This window comes from Myotis myotis, unplaced genomic scaffold (genome assembly GCF_014108235.1).
Source record: "Myotis myotis isolate mMyoMyo1 unplaced genomic scaffold, mMyoMyo1.p scaffold_m19_p_15, whole genome shotgun sequence".
Taxonomy (NCBI): Eukaryota; Metazoa; Chordata; class Mammalia; order Chiroptera; family Vespertilionidae; genus Myotis; species Myotis myotis.
Window position 1 is genome coordinate 18241828 of NW_023416319.1, and position 27319 is coordinate 18269146.

Genomic DNA, 27319 nt, shown 5'->3' on the forward strand with positions numbered 1-27319 from the left:
TACAGTTGGCCCTTGAGCAACCCTGCAAGTCAAAATTCTGCATATAATTTTTGACTCCTCCCAAAAGTTTACGGATAACAGTTGAGTAACATATTTGTATGTTAATATGTATTACATATTACTACAATAAGGTAAGGTAGAGAAAAGAAAATGTTATTAAGAACATCTTAGCCGAAACCGGTTTGGCTCAGTGGATAGAGCGTCAGCCTGCGGACTGAGAGGTCCCAGGTTCGATTCCGGTCAAGGGCATGTACCTGGGTTGCGGGCACATCCCCAGTAGGAGATGTGCAGGAGGCAGCTGATCGATGATTCTCTCTCATCTATGTTTCTATCTCTCTATCTCTCTCCCTTCCTCTCTGTAAAAAAATCAATAAAATATATTTAAAAAAAAAAAAAAAAAAAAGAACATCTTAAGGGCCCTAGCTGGTTTGGCTCAGTGGATAGAGCAGGGGTCCTCAAACTTTAAACAGTGGGCCAGTTCACTGTCCCTCAGACCGTTGGAGGGCCGGACTATAGTTTAAAAAAAAACTATGAACAAATTCCTATGCACACTGCACATATCTTATTTTGAAGTAAAAATACAAAACGGGAACAAATACAATATTTGTATTTGCATGTGGCCCACGGGCCATAGTTTGAGGACCCCTGGGATAGAGCATCAGCCTGCGGACTGAAGGTTCCTGGTTCGATTCGGGTCAAGGGCTCATGCCAAGATTGCAGGCTCAATCCCTCGTAGGGGAAGTGCAGGAGGCAGCCGATCAATGACTCTCTCATCATTGATGTTTCTATATCTCTCCCTCTCCTTTCCTCTCTAAATTCAATAAAAAATATTTTTTTTAAAAAAAGAAAATCATAAAGAAAATACAGTTAGAGTGTTTATTGAAAAAAAAAATCCATGTGCAAGTGGACCCATGCAACTCAAACCCATGTTGTTCAGGGGTCAGCTGTAGATGCTGTTGATTCATTGCTCACTCCAAGTGTCCGTTATTATATAGACCATAACAAAGATGACATTTTACTTATTTTCCTTACCATGTCTCTGGAATTGGTACCGTTCTCTTTTTTTTCCTATTTATTCATTTTTCTACTTTCCATCGCCTATAAACCGAATGTGCCTCCCTGAAGCATATATGTTGAAGCCCTAATCCCCACTGTGATGGTATTTGGAGGGGCGGCTTTGGGGAAGTGAACAGGTTGTGAGGGTGGAGCCCTCGTAAATGGAATTGGTTGCCTTATGAGAAGAGACAGGAGAGAGATGCCTGTCTCTTGGCAAGGTGAGGACACAGCAGGAAGGCAGCCATTTGCAAAGAAGGAAGAGGGCTCTTGCCAGACACCAAGTCTCTGGCACTTGATCTTGGCTTCCCAGCCTCCTGAACGAAGAGAAATAAGTCGTTTAGGACACCCAGTTGATGGCATTTTGTTACAACAGCCTGAGCAGACTAAGACACCATCTACTTCTATTTTTTTTCTTCAATTTTTTCTTTCCTTCCTTTCTTCCTATAAGTAATTATTGGGCATCTAGAATGTGCTAGTTGCCGAGGTAACAGTGAGGCTTATACCCTTGTGTGGGTGGGGGTCGGGGTCTGGCAAGCAAATAAAAGGCACTTACAGTGTAAATAACACTGCCGAGTGGTCACTGGATGCAAGGGGCACAAATGAGGGTCAGACCAGCCTCGTGGTTTCTAAGAGGCAATGTCAGATTTTAGCCAAATCTAAGGTTGGACAGGAGGTAGCCAGCCAGCTAGAGAGGTGGTGATGGTGTAATGTGTTCCAGGCAGTGGGAGCACCAGATGATATTTTAAAATGCAATTCACGGTCTCCCTTTGCCCCAACAGTGCCATGCCTTCACTTCACGTGTGTTTCACTGCAGGGATCCTCCCGCACTATGGAAGCTGCAGGCATTCTGCACATATATTCAACTCAGATATGCACAAAACTGTCTCCAGGAACAACCCTCAACCAGTGGGAGGCAGGAGCCCAAGTGGTCACGGAGGAGGTGACCTTTAAAACCTTTCCAATGGAAACAGTTACCCTCCTGACACAATACGAGAAACAATGTGAATATCAAGCATAATTCAACCCATGTTTGAGTGCCTGGTATGTATGAGGAAACCTAAATCGTATAAAGTATTGGACCAACAGTGAACAAAGTAGTGAATAAGACAGATGCCATCTCTGATCCAAGAGTGAACAGTAATGCCAGCTATGGACTTAGCTGTTGGTTCATGGGTTGTAACAAACAACCACTCTGGTGCAGGATTTTGATGGTGGGGGGGTGGGTGGGGATATATGGGAACTCTGTATCTTCCACTCAGTTTTGCTGTGAATCCAAAACTATTCTAAAAACATAAAGTGTTAATAATAAAAGAAACAGTATTTTTAAAAAAGTCCTTTCAAGATGTTTAAGCAAGGGAATGATATGCTTACATTGTTTTAAGTCTGTCCTTTCCCAACATGTTTCCAACATCTCACCATATTTCTTCACCTACTTTCAACATCCAAAGCAACATTAAAGTCCTAACTGTCCAAACATTTCCAGGTCAATAATTTACCTCACTGTGAAATGTCTTCAAATGAATACCTGGAAACAACTTAGCAAAAGTATCAGTGGACAGGTTCCACAGAAGGTGCTGGAAGGAGTACAGAAACATATCAGAGGCCCTTAAACTAATGACCTCTGCCTGAGTTCTCCCTGTGCAAACCCATCAGGGACTCTGCTCCATAAAAGCTCAGAAGCCCCAAAGCTAATGGATCCACGAATGCAGGCTAATGAGCAATTCTGTAGTCTGTTGTGAGAAATACAGAGAGATGGCCCTGAAATAAGTGGAAAACAAGTAAAAAAAAACATTTAATGAATTTTTGTGCTTCATACATATTTAATGTTTGTAATGATAAGTAATAGAAAACCACAGTAGACTTCTTGGATTTTAGGAAGAGATTTATTACAGTAAAAATTCCCCATAAAATAATGTATAAACATTATTGTTAATAGTAAGACTTACTTCAAAGAAGAAGATTAATTATCTTAAATGTAAATACAAATGAGATAACATTTTTCAAAAATCACCTTAGTGAATGTTTTCTTTTTCTTTATTGTGGTAAAATATACATAAAATTTACAATTTTAACAGTTTTAAGATGTACATTTCAGTGGTATTAAGAGCATTCACAATTTTTAAAATGTATTTTTATTGATTTCAGAGAGGAAGGAAGAAGGACAGAGAGAGAGAAACATCAATGATGAGAGAGAATAATTGATTGGCTGCCTCCTGCATGCCACACTGGGGATTAAGCCCGAAACCCAGGCATGTGCCCTTGACCAGAATCAAACCCGGGACCCTTCAGTCCACAGGCTGATGCTCTATCCACTGAGCCAAACCTGCTAGGGCCATTCACAACTTTTTATGAGAGCATCATTGATCAGCTGCCTCCTGCGTGCCTCCTGGGGATTGAGCCCACAACCCAGGTATGTAAACTCTGGTTCATAGGTCGATGCTCAACCATTGAGACACACTGGCCGGGCTCCAGAATTTTTTAATCATTCCAAACAAACTTTGTACCCATTAAACACTGACACTCCATTTCTTCCTCCCCTAGGCCCTAGCAACTTCTAGTCCACTTTCCATGTCCATGAATTGAGTGTCTCTAAGTACCTCATGTAAGTGCAATCATACAATACTTGTACTTTGTGTCTGGCTTATTTCACTTAGTATCATGTCTTCAAGGTTCATTCATGCTGTAGCAAATTTTAGAACTTCATCCCTTTTTAGTTTTTAAAAAATATATTTTATTGATTTCAGAGAGGACGGGAGAGGGAGAGAGAGATAGAAACATCAGTGATGAGAGAGAATCATTATTTTGCTGTCTCCTGCACACCCCCTACTACTAGGGATTGAGCCCACAACCCAGGCATGTGCCCTTGACTGGAATCGAACCTGGGACTCTTCAAGTCCACAGGCCGATGCTCTATCCACTGAACCAAACTGGCTATGGGTCTTCATCCCTTTTTAAAAGTGACTAATATTTTATTGTATGTATATATACTATCTTCTTTTTATCCATCATCTGCTGATGGACATAGGAAACTCTTAACTGATGAGAAACATGATAAAAAAAAAAAGCATGTTTCAGGAAGACGACTCTGACAGTTCTGTTTTTCCAAATCAGACCTCAGGATATATGATCTATTTTTTTTCAAATTTATCAATTCAATTATTTGAACAGTTTCAGAAAGTTATAAAAAATAAATGCAACTTTATAGTTAATTAGTCAGCAGTGCTGTAAGAAGAAAAGTATATGCCATGGACATGCTTAGAAAATCCAAAGTTGCAGATTTTGTTAACGAGAGGGAGGGCTCATGAGTCTTGAGCTCAAGCTTCAGCAGAGTAAATAAAGCCAAAGTCAATTTCCAGGGGTTTGTTATGTCCATTCGTTTCGTGGTTTTTCGTTTTTTTCCCTCCAGATCCAAGAACTGCCAAGTCACACCCCTGCAGAAGACTTTGCCTCCTAACAAGCACTCGGGCAGTTCCTCACATCAAGTAGCGGAGATGGAGCTGCTGGGAGCCACGACTCCTGTTTTTATTATTTTTGTCATTTGCCTGGTTTTCCTTTGGGTGTGGAAAGAAGGTCGCAAATGGGGACGGCTACCACCGGGCCCCACTCCCCTGCCCATCATTGGGAATCTGATGCAGCTAAACCTGAAGGACATCCCTGCATCTCTCAGCAAGGTAAGGGGGTTTCATTCTGGGGCTGGCCATCTTCACCTTCCGGCTCTGCACCTGAGACCAGTGCAGGCTGGCTCTCCAACCTCTATCTTCCTTTTTTAAAAAAAATATATTTTATTGATTTTATACAGAGAGGAAGGAAGAGGGATAGAGAGCTAGAGACATCAATGAGAGAGAAACAACAATCAGCTGCCTCCTGCACACCCCGCCGGGGGTGTGCCTGCAATCAGTCTGCAGGCCGACGCTCCGTCCACTGAGCCAAACGGGTAGGGCTTCAGTCTTTCTTTCTTTGACTCACCACCGAGGCACTTTGGAATGTCTACTTCGTATTACAAGACATATCCTCTTTCTTTCTGGATTGGACACTTGCAAGCAGGGAGTGAGGTATGTTGACCAGAAATATAGGTTGGATTTCAGTGCATAAGAACATTCTGCAATCAGAAATTACTTTAATATAAAGGCTTCCAATCCCTTCAGCATATAACTCCAAAAGGCAAGCCCAGCAAATGGAAAAATGTGTCAAGTGTTCTATGTGATTATTGTTGTTGCGTCTGTTTTACACTAAATGATCTAGAGGAGGTGTCGTGTTCCTCACTCCCCTCCCCAGCATCTCGCTCTGAGACAGCCCAGCTCTGCTACCCTGACTGACATTCATTCCTTGGCCAATATGAGAAAAGATATTATCACCAGCAGTTCATCGTGCAAGAATATATTCTCCAGAACAGCCTAAATGTCTATCAATGGATAAATAAAGGAAATGTGGGATATCTGTCATCTATCATCTATCACCTGTTCTGTCTCACACACATGGAATATTATTTAGCCTTAAAACAGCGGTTCTCAACCTTTGGGCCGCGACCCCTTTGGCGGTCGAACGACCCTTTCACAGGGGTCGCCTAAGACCATCCTGCATATCAGATATTTACATTATGATTCATAACAGTAGCAACATTACAGTTATGAAGTAGCAATGAAAATAATTTTATGGTTGGGTCACAATATGAGGAACTGTATTTAAAGGGCCAGAAGGTTGAGAACCACTGCCTTAAAAGAAGGAAATCCTGCTATTTACAACATGGATGAACCTAGAAGACATGATCCTAAGTAATATATCAAACACAGAAAGACAAATACGGCGTGATCTCACTTACATGTGGGATCCAAAATACTCAAACTTATAGAAGTAGAGAGCAGAATGGTGTTTAAAAACTATACCACAATTGTTGGCTGTTTTATTTTTTTTATTGTTTAAAGTATTACAAATAGTAGTACATATGTCTCCTTCCGCCCCCTCATTGACCTCCCCCGGGCCTCCCCCACCCCTGGCATATGCCCTAACCCGCCCCATCCCCCAGTGTCTGTGTCCATTGGTTATGCTTATATGCATGCATACAAGTCCTTTGGTTGGTCTCTTACCCCCCCCACCCCCACCCCACCCCACCCCTGCAAACCTCCCCTGCCTTCCCGCTGAAGTTTGATACTCTCTTTTTCTTCTTGGTCAATGCTATCGGAAATGTATAGGCTTCTTCCTTTTTCATATCTGCTTTCTGAGCTTCCTGCGATCTCATGTCCTGGCTGCTTCCTTCTCATCTTTAGTTGAACCTTAAATCTTACCTCCTCGTAGATTCCTAACCTCTCTGTTTTGTTAAGTTTTCCCATTATCATCCAACATAGTGCACTCTATCCCTTTCATAGAATTATGCTCAATTTGTATTGCAAATATCATTTGCTGCCTGTCATTTTCACTAGACTCTAAATTCAGTGGGGGCTCCTGGGCTGTACACAGGGTCTGACACAGTACAGGTGCTTAGTAAATATTTGCTTAATGGTTGCATATTATAAATGAAGGAAAGGCTGAACCCATGACTATAACCTGGGTTCAATTTCTAAAATGAAATGGATGGGGCAAAGTCTAAGTTATATGTACATTATTACTTAATTTCTACCCAAGTCTCCAGTGGAGAGATTTTGCAATAGTGTTTATGTACCTGCTTGAATCTTTTTCCAGTTAGCCAAAGAGTACGGCCCTGTTTACACGTTGTATGTTGGATCCACGCCCACTGTGGTCTTGCATGGATATGAGGCGGTGAAGGAAGCTCTGATTGATCATGGCGATGAATTCCTGGGCAGAGGACCTATTCCAATTATTTCAGATTTCCAAAAAGGACATGGTATGTATAAATCAAAATGTGGGTTCATTTTCTTTAGCAAAAAAATGACTAACAGTAAGTGTCTGATCTGCACCAAGCAACTGATTAGACGCTACAATGCTGCAATGTAATTTTGAGTTAGTGCAGACTCCATAGGTTAAGGGCGTTTTCCCCAACACTGAGCTCACTTTGGAGGCTAGCCGTAAGTTCAGGGGTTCCCAGGTCACCCATACTTCTGACCAACTGGTGAAAAATTCCGGGGTTCCCATGACCTCCTCCGGTTTAATAATTGGTAAAATAATTCACAGAACTCAGGAAGGTGCTAACTTGTAATTACAGTTTTATCATATGAAGGATGCAAATGAAGAGACACTGCGGGCACAGTTTGAGAGGGTCCCAAATGCAGAGCTTCTGTTTCTGTGTCCTCTCCCTGGAAATGAGAATGTTACCCATTGATGTGTTCAGCAGCCAGGAGGCTCACGTGGGCTTTGGTGTCCAGAGCTATTCCATAGCCATGATGGACTGAGTCATTGATTACAATCTCTGGTTCCTTCCACTCCCTGAAAGTTGAGGGATCAGTTGATATCCTTCGGTTCAAAACCCCAACCTTCTAAATCCATAGTTGGTCTTTCTGGCATAGCCAGCTCCATCTTTGTTTTTATTTTTATTGTGTAATACTTGATATATGTAAAGAAATATGTGTACTATATACCTCAAAAACCACTTAAAATTATAAAATTGCAAGTCCCAGAGAAATGTAAACTTAATTCCATTAAATAGCAAAATTCAACTGAGGAAAGTTGAAGCTCTAATTGGTTTTATGAAGCTGTTCATGTATTGGACAACACCCCATATATATGAGGAGGACCTCTGAGAGGTTGTACAAAATGGAAGGCTTTAATAGATGCGTGTGGGAGGGGAGTTAATAGCAAAAGGAAAGAAATAATTATTTGTAGGCCAGGTTGTCTACTGTTTTGGAGAAAGGGAATGGCAGGAGTTTTATCATGCAGATTACGTTGCTGGAATAGATCAGGAAATTCTGTGCTGATTGGTTAAACATTCCTCTCCTGGGAGAGGCTGAAACTGCAATCAGGTTATTAAGTTTTGGTTTGGTGACTGGCTTAGCAAAGTGACTCCATTTCGGCCTGTATTTCTTTTATTAACAATTCCCTCCTTTTGACCAAACATCAGTCCGAGAGATACAGTCAAATTGCCAGTCATTAGTGCCACTCTCCACGCCTGCTCTGTAGTTATGGCAGCTTTTATTGATCCTCTGTGTGATGGGCACAGGTCACGATGTTTTTTTTAACCCGTGTGATACTCACTCATAGGTCACATCTTCGGATTCGTAGTCCTTAAGTAGGTGTTGGTTGTCGCGTAGGACTCCCTCCACGTCCTGCATAGAGTAGGGTTCAGTACTGAAAGAGGGGCCGCACACAAATGAGGAAAAAGACACGAGATAATTTTGCAATATTGGAGGACCAGGCGGGCAAGTCCAACTCAAGGAGAGGGACTTCCACCTAAGCTCAGGCCGCTCCGATCTTTTATTGAGGTCGGGGTAGCCTTAGGTAAGGAGATTTCAATGACACATGGATTAGCTCATCGGTAGACAATTTCCAGAAATAGGCAGGGTATCTGATCAACAATAATCAACAAGGATCTACACAAGCATTTAAGAAATTCAGTGAACTAAGGTGGAGATGATGCTTTAGCTAGATTAACTGGGTGGTGTCTTAATTAACTGGGTGATGCACAGCCCTGACCTTTGCTAGGACTTTCAAGCCTTGACTTTTGCCAGGACTTTCAAGGGCTACTAGCTTTTGGGGGGGGTCTCTGTCTAAACTCAGCTCGTGAAGACAATGAATGGACTCCGGCAGTTGGTGTGTGTTTTGATGTTCCAGTCTTAGATCATTTCCTTAGATCAGTTAGCAGCTGACAACGGGCATTGACTTTTGAGAGCATACAACATGCTGATGAAACTGATGGTGCATCAGGAGAAATATGAAGTTCAGACTAAGTAACAGGTTTTGTACAGAGGAAGAAATTAGAACGCATCGGTATGGAACATACGGGGTTCCTTTGCTCCTTTCTTCGTCTTATTCGGATGAGGCTAACATTCATTGTAGTAAATTCACAGAAGAATAAGATCCTAAATCCCATATTGCTTTGCTTTGCTTATCCTCTCAGAGAAAATCACAGCGAGAGCGACACCACACGTTGGAGGCGTATGAAGTATAAAAATAGACACCCAGGAAAGGAGTCTGTGAGAACATGCGCCACTTTTGACCATTTTTAAGAAAACCAGACAGAGGGCTCTTCCCACGTTTGGGAATGTTTTCCCCTGGCCAAGGATTCCCCTGCCCCGTCCCATCGTCTCTGCCCCCTGTTGGCCAGAGCATGGGTTTTCTTTTCTTTGTGACAAATATTTCACCCAAACCCCGAATAGGTTGTGCTTTTCAATTGCCATTTGCTGAATCCCTGCCAAGGGGCCCTGGGAAGAGATCAGCTTTGAGGAAAATCCCGCTCCTTGCTTTCCCTAGGAATCCTTTTCAGCAATGGAGAGACGTGGAAGCAGATGCGACGCTTCTCCCTCATGACCCTGAGGAACTTCGGGATGGGGAAGAGGAGCATCGAGGAGAGGGTCCAGGAGGAAGCCCAGTTCCTGGTGGAGGAGCTCAGAAAGACAGAGGGTGAATCCCACTGATCAGCCCTTTGGGGGCAAGGGGGCTTCCTGCACCCCCCCCCCCCCCCCACAAAGCTCCTCCTTTCGGAATCACTCCGTGGCCCACAACCTGCTCTATTAACAGGGAGCTGGCTGGGAAAAGGGGTGGGAGAAAGTGATACAGAGCTTTCAGGTAGGACTCTCACACCCTTTAGTCTGGACTCATTTCCCAACCTCAGCACTTACTGGACATGGAAATTTGGACAAGTTTCTTAACTTTTCTAAGATGCACTTTCCACATCTGAAAAACGGAGCTAAAAAAGTCAAACCTCCAAATGAGAGTTCAATAATGTAGTTTGCAAGACAATTACACAGTATCCAGCGTGTACATGCTCTATAATATCATTTGTTGCTCTTATGACTATGAAAGTACTGTATTCCTATCCTATATAATAAAAGGGTAATATGCAAATCGACCCTAACAGCAGAATGACTGCTCACTATGACACACACTGACCACCAGGGGGCAGACGCTCAATGCAGGAGCTGCCCTCTGGTGGTCAGTGCGCTCCCACATCGGGGAGCTCTGCTGAGCACAAGCCAGGCTGATGACTGCCAGCACAATGGTGGTGGTGGGAGCCTCTCCTGCCTCCTCAGCAGCGCTAAGGATGTCTAACTGTAGCTTAGGCCTGCTCCCCACTGCAAGTGGACATCCCCCGAAGGCTCACAGGCTGCCAGAGGGATGTCAGACTGCCAGTTTAGGCCTGATCGCCTGAGGAGCGGGCCTAAGCCAGTAGGTGGACATCGCCCGAGGGGTCCCAGACTGCAAGAAGGCACAGGCCGGGCTGAGGGACCTCCCCAAGTGCACAAATTTTTGTGCACTGGGCCTCTAGTAATAACATAATCGATATTATTAGTAGCATAGTGTAATACTATCTAGTGTCAGCATTATTAGAAGGTGTTTACATCCTAATCTGGGGACGTTTAGAGGAAATCCATCCTACGTATAAGTCTGAGCAGGAAGAAGGTGCTGTTCTTGATGAAAATCCTAAATGTTAAGAGTTGTTCGTTTCTCATGTCAGCTCAGCCCTTTGACCCTACTTTGATCCTTTCACTTGCTCCCTGCAATGTGATCTGCTCCACCCTCTTCAACGAGCGTTTCCAGTACGACGATGAGAAGTTACTTTACCTGATGAGTTTGTTAAATGAAAATTCTAAGAAAATAAGCTCTCCATGGAACCAGGTAAGGCTGAGGCTGCATCTGTACGGTGGTTGATCTCATTGGTCCAGGCTGAGTAAAGGGCTATGAGCTCACCTATTCCAGGAACAAGGGTTGATGTCAGCATTCACTGTCACCTTCCCTCCATGTATGTCAAGTGAATGAGTGCAATGGCAGTTATCCCAGCACCATTGGAGGGTTGCCCTCTGCTTGCCTCTATGGCTTTACTCACACAAAAGAGGACAGATAAAACATTCTCAGTTGCCTGGGTTTCTTTTCAGGGCCTTGTGCCACTCTCTCCTGTATGACTCGGCGGTTGGCCAAAGCTGGGACGAGCAAGGAGACGGGCAGGGCCGCTCTCCTATATGTCGTGATTGTCCTCCCTTCTCTTCTGCTTGGAAGTTGGAGGAAGGGATTGTGTCTGGCCAGACCACAGAGGGGGTTAGGCAGCCCATTCAGGAGCTCTGGTCCCTCTTCACAAACTGAATTTCCAGTGTCTCTCCCCTCCCCCCTGACTTTCAGATGTACAATCTGTGGCCAAAACTCATAAAGCATCTCCCTGGAGAGCACAGAGCATTTTCCAAAAGGCTCACAAATGTTAAAAATTTCATTCTGGAAAAAGTGAAGGAGCATCAGGAGTCCCTGGATCAGAATAGCCCTCGAGACTACATCGATTGTTTCCTCAGCAAGATGGAGCAGGTACTGTGTGCACCGTCTCCCCAGCACCGCATCTTACCCTCCCATACGAGTGCATGAGAGCACAGTCACACCATGGAGGGAATTCTTGATTGTTATGGCAATGGGGCACACTATTATCAGTAATTATAGAACTTCCTCTCCACGTCTATTTTCCTGTAAGATAACTATCAATAGAAGTGTTTTTGAAGTGTTTCTGCTTTCCTATAAGGTTTGTTTCACTCTGTTTTAAATTAAGTTAATATTAAATCTCTATAATCTTATTGCATAATAGATTTGGCTTATGCTAAGAATTAAATAAAACAGTGAAATTCATCCTAGTTACTGAAATAATAAGTAGAACATAAATAAAATATATGTTAACATTTCCGTTTTCTCCCTGACGCTCTTCATCAGCAAAGACTTTTAAAAACTAACTGAACTGTCCTGGCTGGTATTGCTCAGTTGGTTGAGCATTGTCCCATGCACTGAAGGGCTGCTGGTTGGATTCCTGGTTGGATTCCAGGTTTCAGGCTGGATCCCTGGTCAGGCTCAATGTTTTGCTCTCACGTTGATGTTTCCCTCTCTTTCCCCCTTCCTCTCTCTTTAAAAATCATTAAAAATGTTTAAAACAACAATAACAACGAAAATGAACTGAACTTTCTCTTGTGAGGGAGTTTTAAATACTCAGTATTCTTGATTACAGATAAAGACAGCAAGGACTATAGGTAGGAAATGACAATGTGCCTAAAAATTTGAATTTCCACATGCAGAAATAATTGCATTCTGAAATGAATAGAAGGGACATAGTATAAAGAAACTGTGTGAAGAAAAACTTGATTCAGAGTTTTAAAAATAAAGCAAACTTAAAAACAAGTACTCTAGTACTTTCCTCAAATTTAAAAACCAATGGTATTAAAAGCCCACCAAAAATAATCAGCAATGAAAATAATCTAAATATATAGGAATATAGAAATTTTATTAACTAGTGTAATAGCATTAAACATTCAGATGTTTAGTGCCCGTTTTTATGCCAGGTGTGCGGGATACATCCACAAAGACTTAATCCCTATTATTTTTACTAGAATCATTTTAAAATAGGAAACTCACTCACTATTTTTAAGTCCTGGATCAATTTATTGTCTAAAGACTTTGTAGACCCCATGTAAAAAATTATGAGTGCCCTAACCGGTTTGGCTCAGTGGATAAAGCATCAGCCTGCGGACTGAAAGGTTCCAGGTTCGATTCTGGTCAAGGGCATGCACCTTGGTTGCGGGCACATCCCCAGTAGGGAGTGTGCAAGAGGCAGCTGAATTGATGTTTCTCTCTCATTGATGTTTCTAACTTTCTATCCCTCTCCCTCTCCCTTCCTCTCTGTAAAAAATCAATAAAATATATATTTAAAAATTATGAGTGAAAATGTCCTACAAGTACAGTCTTCATATTAGAAATGCCATTATAATGATGAATGTCATGTGGGAGAAGGTGGGGCCGAGAGCATCTAAGTTAGTGTAAGTGAAGGAAACAGACCAGTTATAAACCAGTGCTTTCTCTACATTGTGTTTGCATAGAGTTTATCATCTGGTCTTTTTCATTAAATATAATAAAAGCAGATACCATTCACTGAGTATTTGTATATTTGAGGCATAGTTCTAAGAGCTTCCACCCATTCACTAACTCTTTTCATCTTTATAATAAGCCTATGGAGCATGTTCTATTTTTTTTTATGTCCATTTCACAGATTATGAAACTGAGTAGAGATTAAAGTAACTTGCCAAAGGCTCACATCTGTTCATTGATTAACCTCGGATTGAACCTTGGAGTTTTGATCCACAACTGACTTTTTTTTTTCTATCCACTACACAACAGTGCACAAAATGAAGCCAATTACTAGTAAAGGTGTGTGATTATGGAGCTCTGATAAGCCATTGCCTTCTTTTTAACGCCTATAGCCATTAACTCTCCCACCTACAGGAGAAACACAACCCCATGTCTGAATTTGACTTGGAGAACTTGGCAGTCTGTGGATCCAACTTGTTTGTGGCAGGAACAGAGACCACCAGTTCCACCCTGAGATACGGGCTCCTGCTCCTCATGAAACATCCAGAGGTGCAAGGTACAGCAAGCATTTCAGTGATCAGGGCACGAGGCGAGGGTGGGAAGACACGGCTGACCGTGACTTCTTCGCTTTCTCTGGGCCCCTTTCAGAGCACCATGCAAATGGCCATGTATGTGGTTTGCGTTTGTATATTAGAACTCTGTCTAATAATGCTGATAAGGAGGAAGCACCTTTGAGAACTGAAAGGCTGTTGTTTAAACTGGAAGCAGAGGAACTTCTGAATCCTGAATCTTATGTATGAGGTTCAGTGCCACAGAGTAAGCCCTGTCAGATGAGGGCCCCGTGAGTCACGATGCTGGGTGCTCATCCTAGGCCTGTCACTGCCTGGCTGTGTGGCCTCAGACAAGTCATTTAATCTTTCAGGCCTCTGTTTTCCCAACTTGAAAATGGACCAGATTTCCCAAGGGGGATTTTTAGCTGTGATATAACAACAGTCAAAGATGAAATGTTGGTAGGTTGATTTTCTCAAGCGCATTCTCAGAGCACAGGCCTTATAAAGCCAGTATTTATGCTGCTCAACAAAATGGCATTTACCATCCCCACAAAACTAGAAGGAGACTGGATGAAGGTGACAAAGAAGCAGCTCCCGCTAGAATGAGGATCAAACATGTGCCCCTACAGCTGCTTTGCCAGGAACCATGGGCTCAGCCATAATCCCTGCTGCAAAGGTCCTTGCCTCACCCGTACATGAGAACAAACCAATGAAGGCAGGAGGTTGAGAACATAGTTAATCCAGCCTTTATGTTTCCTTCAGCAAGTCTCTGGCATTTACAGCAAAATAGAAAAGAGAAATTCCATCAGGACCAAAGCAATGGGCTGTTAAGCAACAGGTCTTTGACATTGGGAACCTTTTCTAGGCCATGTTCTGCTGCACATGGCAAGCATTTCAGGTAATTCCCAGGTACCCAAGGAACACATCTCGTGACTGGCATTCATGATTCCTGTCTCTGCAGCCAAAGTTCATGAAGAAATTGACAGTGTGATTGGACACAACCAGAGGCCCTCCTTGAAGGACAAGATGAAGATGCCTTACACAGAGGCTGTGCTGAATGAGATACAAAGATACATCACCCTCCTTCCGTCTAATTTACCACATGCCGTGACCAAGGACACGAAATTCAGACAATATGTCATCCCCAAGGTTAGATGTGTCTGGGAAAACGGACTGGGACAGGAGGGGTGGTGCGGTCCCTCAGTGGGCCCGTGAGAGGCTCTCCGTTCTATTGCAGGACGAGAGCAGTCAGAGTCAGATGGCCGTGGTTGGAAATCTGTCACTGCACGCAGTGCACCCTCAGGTCACTCTGGCAGCGGTTCTCAACCTGTGGGTCGTGACCCCTTTGGCGGTCGAACGACCCTTTCACAGGGGTCACCCAAGACCATCCTGCATATCAGATATTTACATTACGATTCATAACAGTAGCAACATTACAGCTATGAAGTAGCAACGAAAATAATTTTATGGTTGGGTCACAACATGAGGAACTGTATTTAAAGGGCCAGACGGTTGAGAACCACTGCTCTAAGGTAATTAAGCCAGTGTCGATCTTCTTTAACCCAAATGTTCTCCTCCCAGAACTTTATGTATAGGCCATTTGAGATGTTGCCGCTCCTGACAGTTAACATTTGTAGGGCACTTAGCATTTACCAAAACTTACATGCTCACTAGGGATATAGTCAGTCTCCTGTAGTGATTAGGGGCTTAGGTTTTACATTTAAATAGTTCCAGAGCATAGAAGAGGAAGAAAAAGTGCCAACCTGATCAAAATATTGCAAAACAGAAAAAAATACTACAAAACAGCCACCGATCTTACTTAAAACTATCAATGCAAACGTGTATTAGTACATTAAGTCTAGCATCACATTACAAACCTCACATTACCAAGAAATTGAGATCCTTAAGAACACAGGAATGGTCTAACACCAGGAAATCTAGTTTAATAAAATTCGCCATTTAAATAAATAAAATTTAGGAGAAAAATCATATGATAATCTCATTTGTACAGAAAATACTTTTGATAATATTCAATGGCCATTTTAATTAAAAAATTATTTTCAAATTATAATTGACATTTAATATTATATTAGTTTTAGTCATTAGTATAGTGGTTAGACATTTATATACCTTACAGAGTGGTCCCTCTGATAAGTCTAGGACCCACCTGGCACCATACATATTATTACAATTTTATTGACTATATTCCATATGCTGTACCTTACATCCCTGTGACTATTTATAACTGCCTATTTGTACTTCATTTTTATTTTTTAACCCTTAATCAAGCAGGAATAGACCAACATCTCTTTAGCCAGAAAAAAAACAACGAATTTCCCAATCATGCTTATTGATGAAAGATTAAAAGCATTCCTAAGTAGGAATAAAACAAGGCTATCTACCAGTACTAATATTATGCAAGTAAAATTAGAAAAAAATAGTGAGATAAAACATTCCAAAGAAGTAACTTTGTAAACGATATAATTATACCTGGAAATAAAAGAAAATTAGCCAAAGCACAATTGCAAAAACAATTATTCAGTGGTTAGGTACAAATTTATTATTTAAAAAAATCGATTGCCACCTATATAAAATAAAAATGATTTTAAAAATATAATGAAGATACGTTTTCATTAATAAAAACAAGGATAAAATATTTAGGAATGAACTGAACAAAAAAATTCAAGATCTATAAAAAGAAAACTGAAATGTTAATGAGAGCTATAAATTGAATAAATTACAGGATTTATTCTGCATTTGGGTAGAAAAGTAGCAGTTATCCCCAAATCAAAAAATGTATACATTTATGAGATCTCAATGAAAATATCAACCAGATTTTCTTGGAACTAAGCTAGCAGATCCTCAATTTGATATGGGAAAAAAAAATACATAATCAGGGGTAGGTCTTACCAAATGTTAGAATGTAATAGAAAGTCACAGTTATTAAAGCAGTGTAATATACCTCCCTGAAAAGACAGGTCAAGGAATAAAGTCTAGAAATACACTTAATTATACATGAAAACTTCATACTTGATGAAGGTGTCTTCCCCTTAGAGCAGCGGTTCTCAACCTGTGGGTCGCGACCCCTTTGGGGTCGAATGACCCTTCCACAGGGGTCGCCTAAGACCCTTGGAAAACACATATATAATTACATATTGTTTTTGTGATTAATCACTATGCTTTCATTATGTTCAATTTGTAACAATGAAATTGGGGGTCACCACAACATGAGGAACTGTATGAAAGGGTCGCGGCATTAGGAAGGTTGGGAACCACTGCCTTAGATGGACAATATGGAATATTCAACAGAGGTTAGAAAACTCTTGGGGGAGTTGGAAAATAATAATAACAGATCCCTGCCTCATATCTTACATGAAACTTTATTCTTGTAAAATATACACACATAGAATATTAAACTGTAGAAGGACTAGGAATAAAAGCGATGACTTTTTTTTTTCCTTCTAGAATTTCAGAGTTCTTAAAGACTTCTAACATTGACTCCCAACACCAAAAAAGAGGGGAATAAGAGGGCCCTGTATTTAAAAATCGATAAATTTGGCTATATGCAAATAAGAAAAATCTGCCTGGAAAAATTAAGTCAAAAGCTAAATGACAAACTGAGAGGAAGTTTTGCATGGTTCATAAGAGGAAAGAACTAATTACTGAAAAATAAAATGAACTCCTACAGTCAGTTTGAACAAACCCAAAACCAACAGATGCAGAACAAGAAAAACAAAATTAAAGTTTGAGTAAAAATAATTACAAATGGTTTTTTAATGTGTAAAAATATACTCACACAATGAAATATAATGAAAATAATAATTCTAAAGAAAAGTTTTTTTACTTATCATAATATGTTGGCAGGGTGTAAAAAAGCATATAGTTTTGCTAGTGGTATAAATTGGTGTAACCTCTATGGAAGACAATGTGGTAATATCTATTAAAATTCAAAACACACATACAACTTGAAGAGTAGTTCCACTACTAGGAATTTATCCTTTGGTACTTTCTATAAAATAAGAATATTTATTGCAGCAATATTTGTGATACTTGAAGATTTGGAAACCCCCAAATGTTCATTTACAAAGGACTTTAACACTTTCTTTATTTCTATAAAGTGGAATAGTAAGCAAGCTGCAGCACACTATTGGATACTACTTTTGTGTGAAAATAGTGGAGGATATATGTATATAAGTGTCCTTTCTTTAAATCCGTAAGATATCTCCCAAAGGATGGATCATAAAATGCTAATAGTAATTACACCAAGAAGAAAACCAGGGGACTTGAGTATAAGAAGAGAGACTTATTTTTACTTTATACCCTTTTGTAAGTATTTTGGGGTATTTTATTCCATGTGCATGTATTGCCCCTCCAATAATTCTAAAATCACATTTAAGGACATAGAAAATAAAGTGAAAATGGAAAAAAGGCAGCTTTCACTTACTAGGTGCTTTATGATCAGGTAGAACTTGGGCAAATTCTAAGTATGCCACTTGCTAACAGTGTAACCTTAAGTAAGCTGTTTTCCTCTCTGAATCTCAATGTCCTCACTTATAAATTAGAACAAGAAGAGAGCCTGCTGGATACAGTTGCAGCGAGAATTAAATACACTTTATAAACAGCTAAGCACAGTGGTAGCTTTTAATATTGTTTTGTCACTTAAGCCTCACAGAAATCTGTAAATTAGGAGGAAAGCCTGTGTTTTTGTTACCTCACCCCAATTTTCAAATGAGGGAAGTGGAGTCTGATTCAGTAGGTTCAAGTTTGCGTATCTCACTTTCTTCCATTCACACCTGAATTCAGGAAGGAACAAATTGTAGAAAAGTAGACTCTTCCGATTTGAGGCAGCAATTCCAGTGAAGGTCATGTCTAGACAATGTGGGTGGCAAACCCCCGCTTATCAGCAATAACTGGTTACCTCACATTGATCATGACACCACTCTTCCCAAAGAGAATTATCTCATTACTCAATAAGTATTGTATGATAATCGCATGTATAAAATAGCCATAACTCAAGACAGTCACTCCCCAGGCAAGCTTAAGAGTGCTCAGTCCTATTCCATCCACTAATTAGGAGTGTCAGCCTTGTTAATGGATCAAGGATAGGCACGATCAAGTACAATCCCTCTCTCTTTTCTGGTTCCAGGGCACCACAGTATTTCCACTATTGTCTTCAGTCTTGCTGGACTGCAAGGAGTTCCCCAATCCAGAGACGTTTGACCCAGGCCACTTTTTGGATAAAAATGGCAGCCTCAGGAAAACAGATTACTTCATACCCTTTTCCCTTGGTAAATATAAGTAAATCCATCCACACCATACACCTGCACATTTCGGACAGCTTTTTAGCTTCGCTGAGATTTTGGCATAACTAAGTAATCCCTGGATGATAGCGAAGTTGATCATGTGAAACTGTTACAGTTTCTGTGTAACTGTCTGGAGCCACTTCAGTCTGTGCACCAGTAGGATTAGGGAAGTCACCCAGGGACTGTTTTGTTGTTGGGTAACTGAGTATAATGCCAGTTTTTAAAGAAACCAAAGTCAAGCCAATTCAAATGCCACATGTTACCAGATGACAAAGGGACTTGCTTTTGCAGACTCTTTTCTGTTGCTTTCCCCTTTGTAATATTGACTTTTCCAAAACAAATGTACACGTTTTTTTCTTCTTTTAAAATTACTAATGATTATTAACTTTCTGATTCTTAGAGCCGGAGGCCATCAAAGAGACTTGCCGACTTCGTATTTTTCCTTCCCCTCTGAAACCTGAGCCCCACATACCCTTGCCTCTTTTCAAGAGCTGGTTGGCTCCCAGTTACTATTTCCCATAAGGTTATAAAGACAACTTAGGATTGGTCAGCACACATTCTTTTTCCTTATCTTATTCAATCATTTGCTAAGTATTTAACAAATAACAGTTAAGATGTTTTGTTTCTAATTACAGTGATAATACGTGTTCAACGTAAAAGATGGAAAATGCAGAAAAGCAAAAAAAAGAGAAAAATAAAAATTATTTGCCATTTTACTCTACAGAGATAACCACTGTTGTCTAAGTATACATAATAGATGTATATTTAAAAATAAAATTTGATTCATTCTGTACAATCTTTGATCATTTATTTTCAGTTAGTTTGTTGTGATAAAAGACAGACTGTGGTGTTAAATAATCTTCCACATTAACATATTTAGGTTTCATTGTGTGAAATGCAGAAGAATTTATTCCATTAGTTCGTTATAGATGGATATACAGTTTTCATCTGACTCATCAATATCATAAATAACAATGCCAGTGACATCCTAATAGATGCATCTCTCTTTCCTATGGCTAAATACCCAGAAGGAGAACAACCCAATTAAAGAGCGAACATTTCTTGAGAGAGTTTTGATATATACTGACAAATAATTGGCTTCTGGCAGCTGATAAAATCCCCTTTTCTGATCAGTGTTTTCCATGGCTCTTAGGGGCATATTGTATTGGTTGTCTTGGTTGGCACATTGCATCTGAATATGAGCTGTTTATTGTATTTGCCTTTGGAGCAAACTAATGGGGATGTCTCCTCATTCCAGGGAAGCGGGCCTGTGTTGGCGAGGGCCTGGCCCGCGTGGAGCTGTTCCTCTTCCTCACCACCATCCTGCAAAACTTCTCCCTGGAGCCCCTGGTGGAGCCCAGGGAACTAGAGATCAAGCCCCTTGTTACTGGGCTTCTCAACGTTCCCCCGCCTTTCAAGCTGCGCCTTCTTCCTAGATGAAAGAACTTTCCTCTTTTAACAATTTGGTTCAAAGTAATTGCTTTTCCTCTTACTCCCCAATAGTCTTTCTCTTCATTTTAAATACTGTGTAGGACAGAAACACCACTCACTAAAAACTTGATGGACATTTGTTTAAATCTGCCAATCCCTTGACAAAAAGGAGCTGGGTCCTGGAAACGCCAAGGGCACAAACACTGTATTCATACCCTGTACAGTTCTTTATAAACCACGCGTCAGCAGAACCAAGACCAGGCCCACACAAGGCTTTTGTCGGGGATAATTAGCAATTTAGTAGAGGCTTCGCTCTTTCTGCGGCTTTGCACATATGCCGATTTTCTGCTGTTTTTCACAACAGGGACGTTACTCTAATAGCCTATGTGTGTGACTTCTATTTCCAATTGAAAGCATTGTAGTATTTGTACCACATTCACAAAATAAATCCTTACTTCCACAATAGATTTCCTTTGTATGTTTGACTTTATTTCAAGTCTCAAGCATTTCTTTCCATGAGTTATGGCCCTCTACACTTAGGATAAGATAAATACGTAGATGAAATTAAACAATAACCTATCACAAATCTCTCCCTACACCACCCTCATCTATTTGCAACTATTGATGTGCATGGGGCTCCAAGAGGCTTCTTTTGTTTTTTTAGAAATATTTATATTGATTTCAGAGAGGAAGGGAGAGGGAGAGAGAGATAGAAACATCAATGACAAGAGAGAATCATTGATTGGCTGCCTCCTGCACGCCCCCTACTGGGGATCGAGCCTGCAGCCCAGACATGTGCCCTGACTAGCAATCAAACTGTGATCTTTTGGTTGGTAGGTTGCACTTAACCACTGAACCACACTGGCCAGGCTCAAAGAGCCTTCTTGCATAAGATGTCAAACTTTGCACAGCCACATCCTATTCAGAAAGAGGAGAGAGGTGGATTTGGGGGTTGAAGAGCAAGAGGAGCTGCAAGGGAAGACTGAGCATTCCCAAGAGAACAGTGACCAGAAAACAGCTGCAACTAGGCCAGCAGTGGCCCAGCTGTGAGCAGCAGCTGCCACAAAAGGATGGTTCAAAAACCAGCAGGCAGCCCCACCTCCAGGGACCCTGGGGGGAAGGGAGCTTTAAAAGTAGAGCTGAGCTTCTGGGTAAATACCCCAAAGAACTGAAAGCAGGGACTTGACCTGACATTTGACACCCATGTTCCTACGAGCATAATTCACAAGAGCCGAATGGTAGAAACAACCCAAATATCCATTGACAGATGAATGGGTAACAAAATGTGACCATACATATATGTACAATGGAATATTATTCAGCCTCAACAGGGAAGCATATATATTCTATAAACAGTGGAAGAAACCAGATAGAAAAGACCACATACATATCGTATGATTCCTTTATATGGAATATTCAGAATAGGGACATCCACAGAGACAGAAAGTGGATTAATGGTTGCTTAGGGCTAGAAAGTGACTACAAATGAGCACAGGATTTTCTTGGGGGTGATGAAAGTATTCTAAAATTAAGCTGTCGTGAGGATTGCACAACTCTGCATATTCTAAAAACTACGGAACTGTATCCTTAAACAGGTGAATTTTATAGGATGTAAATCATATCTCAATAAAGTTGTCTTTTCAAAAAGTACATATGCATAAGCACAAAATCATTAATAATTAACACAATTATCCTAATAAGTAGAAGCATAATAAGGAGTAAGTACTCTATGGCTAATGGGCATCTTTGAAACCCTGCCTCAGGGCACACAGCAGTCAAAATTCAGGTTCAAGCATCCCAGCTCAAGGCCATCTGGAACATCAGTATGGAAGTGGGACAGGCCAGTGAGGGAAAGGGAAGATCCCAGCACCAGGCATGACCATAACTAGAGGGAATCGGCCTACTTATGGGGAGTGAACAATTCAATCTAGAACTTCCTAGGGGAGTGGGAAACTCAGGCTAGATTGGGGCTGATGTTGAAATGGAATAGAAAGATGGGTGAGATGACTTGAAAGTTATGCATAGGTCCTAGGTGGTAAATAGTAAGTATTTCTACAAATTTGCAATCACAGCAAGACATGTTTAGAACAAAATATCTTTGATTTTAGTGATATCAAATATTAAGTCTCAAAGACCTTACTTAACATCATCCAGTACAAAAAGTTATAATATATAACTTTTGGTCAGTTCTAGCTCTGAATTTTTGGTGAACTTGCATTCAGCTTCATATTCATGGTCATTTGGGATGAAAACCCTCCATAAATTTCCAGTTCCCAGGGCTCTTATAGACCAAGTCCAAGAAGCTTGCTCAGGCTCCTCTTGCCTGTGTATCTTCCCTGTTAGTTTCTAACACGTAAGAGTATGTTTGATCTTCAATGATGACCCAATTGCTTCAGGATGGACATAGAACAGAATAAAGCTAGAAGGTTTGAAAGCTGATTATGTCTGACATTTTCTAGCTGTGTGACCTTAGGCAGGTCCAGACTTTCTCTGATCTTCATCTAAACAAATTGAAATTAGCAACACCTACCTTTTAGGTTAGGGAGTTGAGGATGTATGTATTTTCCCTGGCAATTAGCAGGGGCTCATAAATGATGGCTTTTGTGTTATCAAGTCGTTGAAAATTCTATCATAGTCAGTGCAAATTCAAATTTTATCTTTTAAGCCATTCATGGTTTTTTCCAGTCTGTTTCACGGTTTAATGTGAAAATGTAAGGCTTAGTCACTATTCAATCAATTAATATTTGTCATATTTCTCTGATATAATATTGACATGTTGAATTCTTTTATACTTATTACTAGAAGTCCGTTGCACGAAGATTCGCTCAATAGGCCTTCCTTCCCCTGGCTGCCGGCACCAGTTTTCCTCCAGCACCTGGGACCCAGGCCTTTAGTCCGGCAACAGCGGAGAAGCCAAGCCTCGAGGCTAGGCTTCTTGCCTCTGGCTGCAGTGAGGCTTCGAGGCTAGGATTTTCCGCTGTGGCCACAGGGAGCCTTAACTTCTCCGCTGCGGCCGCAGGGGAGAAACCAAGCCTCTTCAATCTTCACTCTTCACTCTGGCTGGAGCCTTCAGTCTTCGCTCCACACCTGCATATGCAAATTAACCGCCATCTTTGTTGGGTTGATTTGCATAATCACCCTGATTGGCTGGTGGGTGTAGTGGAGTGACACCAATTTGCATGTTTCTCTTTTATTAGTGTAGATAATATTGAATTTCTCTGAATCTAAGATGCCATCTTTTAAAAAATATTTTCCAGCTTCAGAGACAATAAAATGTGAAGTAAACAGCACCTTAGAATCAATGAAATATAGTTGCCACCTAGTATGTTTGGTCTGCTTAACAGGGCTGTTCAGAGTCTAAATTATGTTAGTCCTTTCTTTTCAATGACCAGATTACTTTGTGCCAGACTCTTCCAGTTAACCTCTGCCAGACACCCTGATACCCAATATGATGTCATATCAGAACACACATTGCATTCGTTTTTCAAACTCAGAAAGAACCTCTTTACTTCCAGCAAGGAAGATGACACAGGTACAGGCTGTTTACAAATTAGGCAACACTGGTACACAGAATGGATTCAGAGTCCATGCCATCCATGCTTTCCATTGGCTAGAGGGCAGTCTGAACCAACATGTCACTGAGCCAATGATGGCCCTGTTGGAAGTAGGGTTAGTGGGGACATGTGGAGGAGCCAGGGTTGCTGAAATCCCATTTAATCATTTCCTGTCCTGTTCTAAAGTCAACAAAATGTCAATGAAAAGGAGATAGTTCATTATTTGTTACAACTTTTCAACTGTATTTAATACATGTTATATATCAAGTATAAGAGGAACTGGGAGTCCAGAAAGAAATACAACATTGTCTCTGGTCTTAAGAACCTTATATTTTAACCAAGGAAGATAACACACACACACACACACACACACACACACACACACACTCCAAAAGTAGAGGAAACCCCAGAAGCATTTCCCTTCTTGGAAACCCCCGAAGGGCTGCATTTAGAAAAAGCATATTCAAGAATATTTATTCTGGTTGAAGATAGTGGGAATGGAACATTGTGAATTGACTTCCAACTTTTGAAACCAACTGAAAGCAAAATAAAAGATCAAAAAAGAAAAAAGGAACTTCCCCCTCCAATAAATAAGGGAGAAGTTATAAACACAAGACTCTGCAGAATGCCTGCCAAATGAAGAGAATTTTGAACTTAATCCGTGAGAACACAGAGCCAACACATCCCTGCACAGACTGTGGGAAAGAGATCAATTTAACTAAAATTAAGTGTCAGATTACAGAGCGTGGATTGAAAAATTGCCACTTAAGAATGAAATCTGTGCCCTAACTGGTTTGGTTCAGTGGATAGAGCGTCGGCTTGCAGACTGAAGGGTCCCAGGTTCGATTCCGGCCAAGGGCATGTACCTTGGTTGCGGGCACATTCCCAGTAGGAGATGTGCAGGAGGCAGCTGGTCGATGTTTCTCTCTCAATGTTTCTAACTCTCTATCCCTCTCCCTTCCTCTCTGTAAAAAATCAATAAAATATATTTTTTTAAAAAAATGAAATCTGTGGTTGAAAACATCGGAGCTTACCACTCGCCACCCCTTAATGGATTTTGTGCTGCTTTATTAGGGCCATTACTTGGGTTTCCAAGAAGGTAAACCCTTCTGGGTTTCCTCTAGTTTCTGAACCAGCTCACCCTCTCCTGCTGGATTTCCAATGCCCTCCAGGAACAGGCTGCTCCTCTGGCCCACACAAACGCCCCTGGGGCCCCACCCCCTCATTGTCTTCACTCAGCCTGCCTCGCTTTTCAGCAACAGTTTGGCTACACTGTCCAGTGCGATGTATATAGTAGTCATATTTATTATTTTCTTACTGCCTTGACTAGGATGCTTTCCCCTTCTGTCTATTCCTCAGGGACCTCAAATGCCATCTGTTTGAATCTGACTGCAGCATCTCTTCCCCCAGCAGCTCTTCTTGGGAAATGGCACCACCTGTTGCCCAAGTCAAGAACCTGGGGGCCGTTCTAAATTCTTCCTGGTCACTCATGTCCCAGATGCACTCGACCTCTAAGCCTCTAAGCCCGCTCCGTTTCCACTCTTGCGGATCCTCATAACTAACTGCTTCTGTTTTTCGCCTCCACTGCCAGAACCTCAGTCCCGCTCTCATTCATCCTTACCTGAACCTGACTTCCTGCCTGGCTTCACCCCTCCCTCTGCACAGGTCACACTGCAGCCAGCGTGGTCTTCCTTCCACGCCAGCCACAGCCAATCACATCGTGTCAACTTGCTTCCTCTGTTCAGATTCTTTGTCGGTTCTCCATTCTCCTTAGTTAAGTCCAAACTTCTCTCCCTCACCAAGGCCCTCATGACCTGTGGTTTATGATCTTTCCAACGTCAGGTCGCCCCTCTTCCCCAACACCTCTCCTTTCCCCTCACCACACCAAACAACTTGCTATCTCTCTAAAGTCTCTGTAAATGTTTTTGCCATTTGAAAACAAGTATAGTAAAATACACCAACAGAGGACAGGTTTTGAACATATATATCCTCTCCCTCCATTTGGCTAACTCCTATTTGTGTTTCCAAACTAAGTTCAGGCATCATTTTCTCTAACCCTTTCCTATCACTTACCCCTGGTCTGATTTCAGTGTCACTCCTTGTATTTCAAAAAAACTCTGTGCATGCTTCTCTACAAACATGGCATTATGCTATAATTGTGTTGTTGTTGTGGTGGTTGTGTGTGTGTGTGTGTGTGTGTGTGTGTGTGTGTGTGTGTGTTAACTTCCGTGATTAAAATATAAGGTCCTTCAGGCCAGAGAAAATACCTTATTTCTTTCTGGACTCCCAGTCCCTCCTATACTTGTTATATAACGTGTATTAAGTACATGTTGAAAAGCTGTAACAAATAATGAACTATCTTTGTTCTCTTGGATAAGGTACTCAGGAGTGAAATTGTTGGGTTGTACAGTAAATTTATAGTTAACTTTTATAGTTAACTGTTCTCTTAATCATTTAAAGCTTTTTTTTTTGAGATATAATTTGTATACCATAAAACTCACCTGCTCTAAATATACAATTCAATGAATCTTTATATATTGACCGAGTTGTACAATCACCGCAATCTAATTTAAAAACACATCTCCCATCCTGAGAAGAAACCTTGTGCTCATTTATAGTTGCTCCACATTTCTACTTCCAGCCCAGGCAACCTCTAATTTACTTTCTGTCTCTATATTCTAAGCATTTCATATAAATTGGGTCATATAATATGTGGTCTTTTGTGTGTGGCTTCTTTCACTGAGCATAATATTTTTAAGATTCATTCATATAAGATATATTGTGTTATATCCTTTTCATGTCAGTGATATTCCATTGTATGGATAGGCCATACTGTGTTTACCCATTCACCAATCAATGATTATTTGGATTGTTTCCACTTTCTTCTAGTGTGAATAATACTGCTATGAACATGCGTGAGGGAGTTTTTGTGTAGACATATGTTCCATTTCTTTTAGGTAGATACCTAGAAGTGAAATTGCTGAGTTATATAGTAAGTACATATTCAATCTTTTAAGAAACTGCAAAACTGTTTTCCAAAGTAGCGGCACCATTTACATTCCCATTGGCAATATACAGGGTAGTCAAATGTAGGTTTGCAGTCGTAATACATACAAATAATAAGATAATTAACAAATAAAAATACAAGAACTCACGACTATATGTGGATGCTAGTGTCTTCCTGTTCTCACCAACACTTGCTATTGTGCCTTTTTTTGGTACAGCCGTGCTAGCGGACACGAAGTGGTTTTAACTTGCATTTCCTTAATGACCAGTGACGTTGGACATCTTCACATGTGCTTATTGGGCATTCATATCTCTACTTTAATAAAATGTCCATTCAAATCTTCTAGTCGTTTTTAACTTGGGTTGTTTGTTTTAATATTGTGTTGTAAGAGCTCTTGACGTATTCTGAATATATTACCAGATATATGACTTAAGACTGTTTACTTCCACCCTGTGGCTTACCTGTTCATTTTTTCAGTGGTGT

The 27319-nt window shown here is 41.0% G+C and overlaps 1 protein-coding gene across 1 annotated transcript; it reads left to right on the forward strand.

Moving 5' to 3' along the window:
- The first annotated feature begins 1994 nt into the window (after positions 1-1994).
- Positions 1995-20742, forward strand: LOC118669862 (cytochrome P450 2C44-like). Its single transcript, XM_036336354.1, has 11 exons — positions 1995-2097; positions 3598-3658; positions 4463-4727; positions 6733-6895; positions 9415-9564; positions 10619-10779; positions 11278-11454; positions 13405-13546; positions 14503-14690; positions 18688-18829; positions 20103-20742. The coding sequence occupies exons 3-11, from the start codon at positions 4548-4550 to the stop codon at positions 20282-20284; spliced, it is 1485 nt and encodes a 494-aa protein (XP_036192247.1). The 5' UTR covers positions 1995-2097; positions 3598-3658; positions 4463-4547; the 3' UTR covers positions 20285-20742.
- Positions 20743-27319: the final 6577 nt, after the last annotated feature.

Excerpts from the sequence above, each read along its gene's own strand:
- LOC118669862 (XM_036336354.1), top strand. The coding sequence starts at position 4,548 with ATGGAGCTGCTGGGAGCCACGACTCCTGTTTTTATTATTTTTGTCATT. Across the intron at positions 9,565-10,618 it reads GGAGCTCAGAAAGACAGAGG|CTCAGCCCTTTGACCCTACT; the intron begins GTGAATCCCACT and ends TTCTCATGTCAG. Across the intron at positions 14,691-18,687 it reads GACAATATGTCATCCCCAAG|GGCACCACAGTATTTCCACT; the intron begins GTTAGATGTGTC and ends TTCTGGTTCCAG.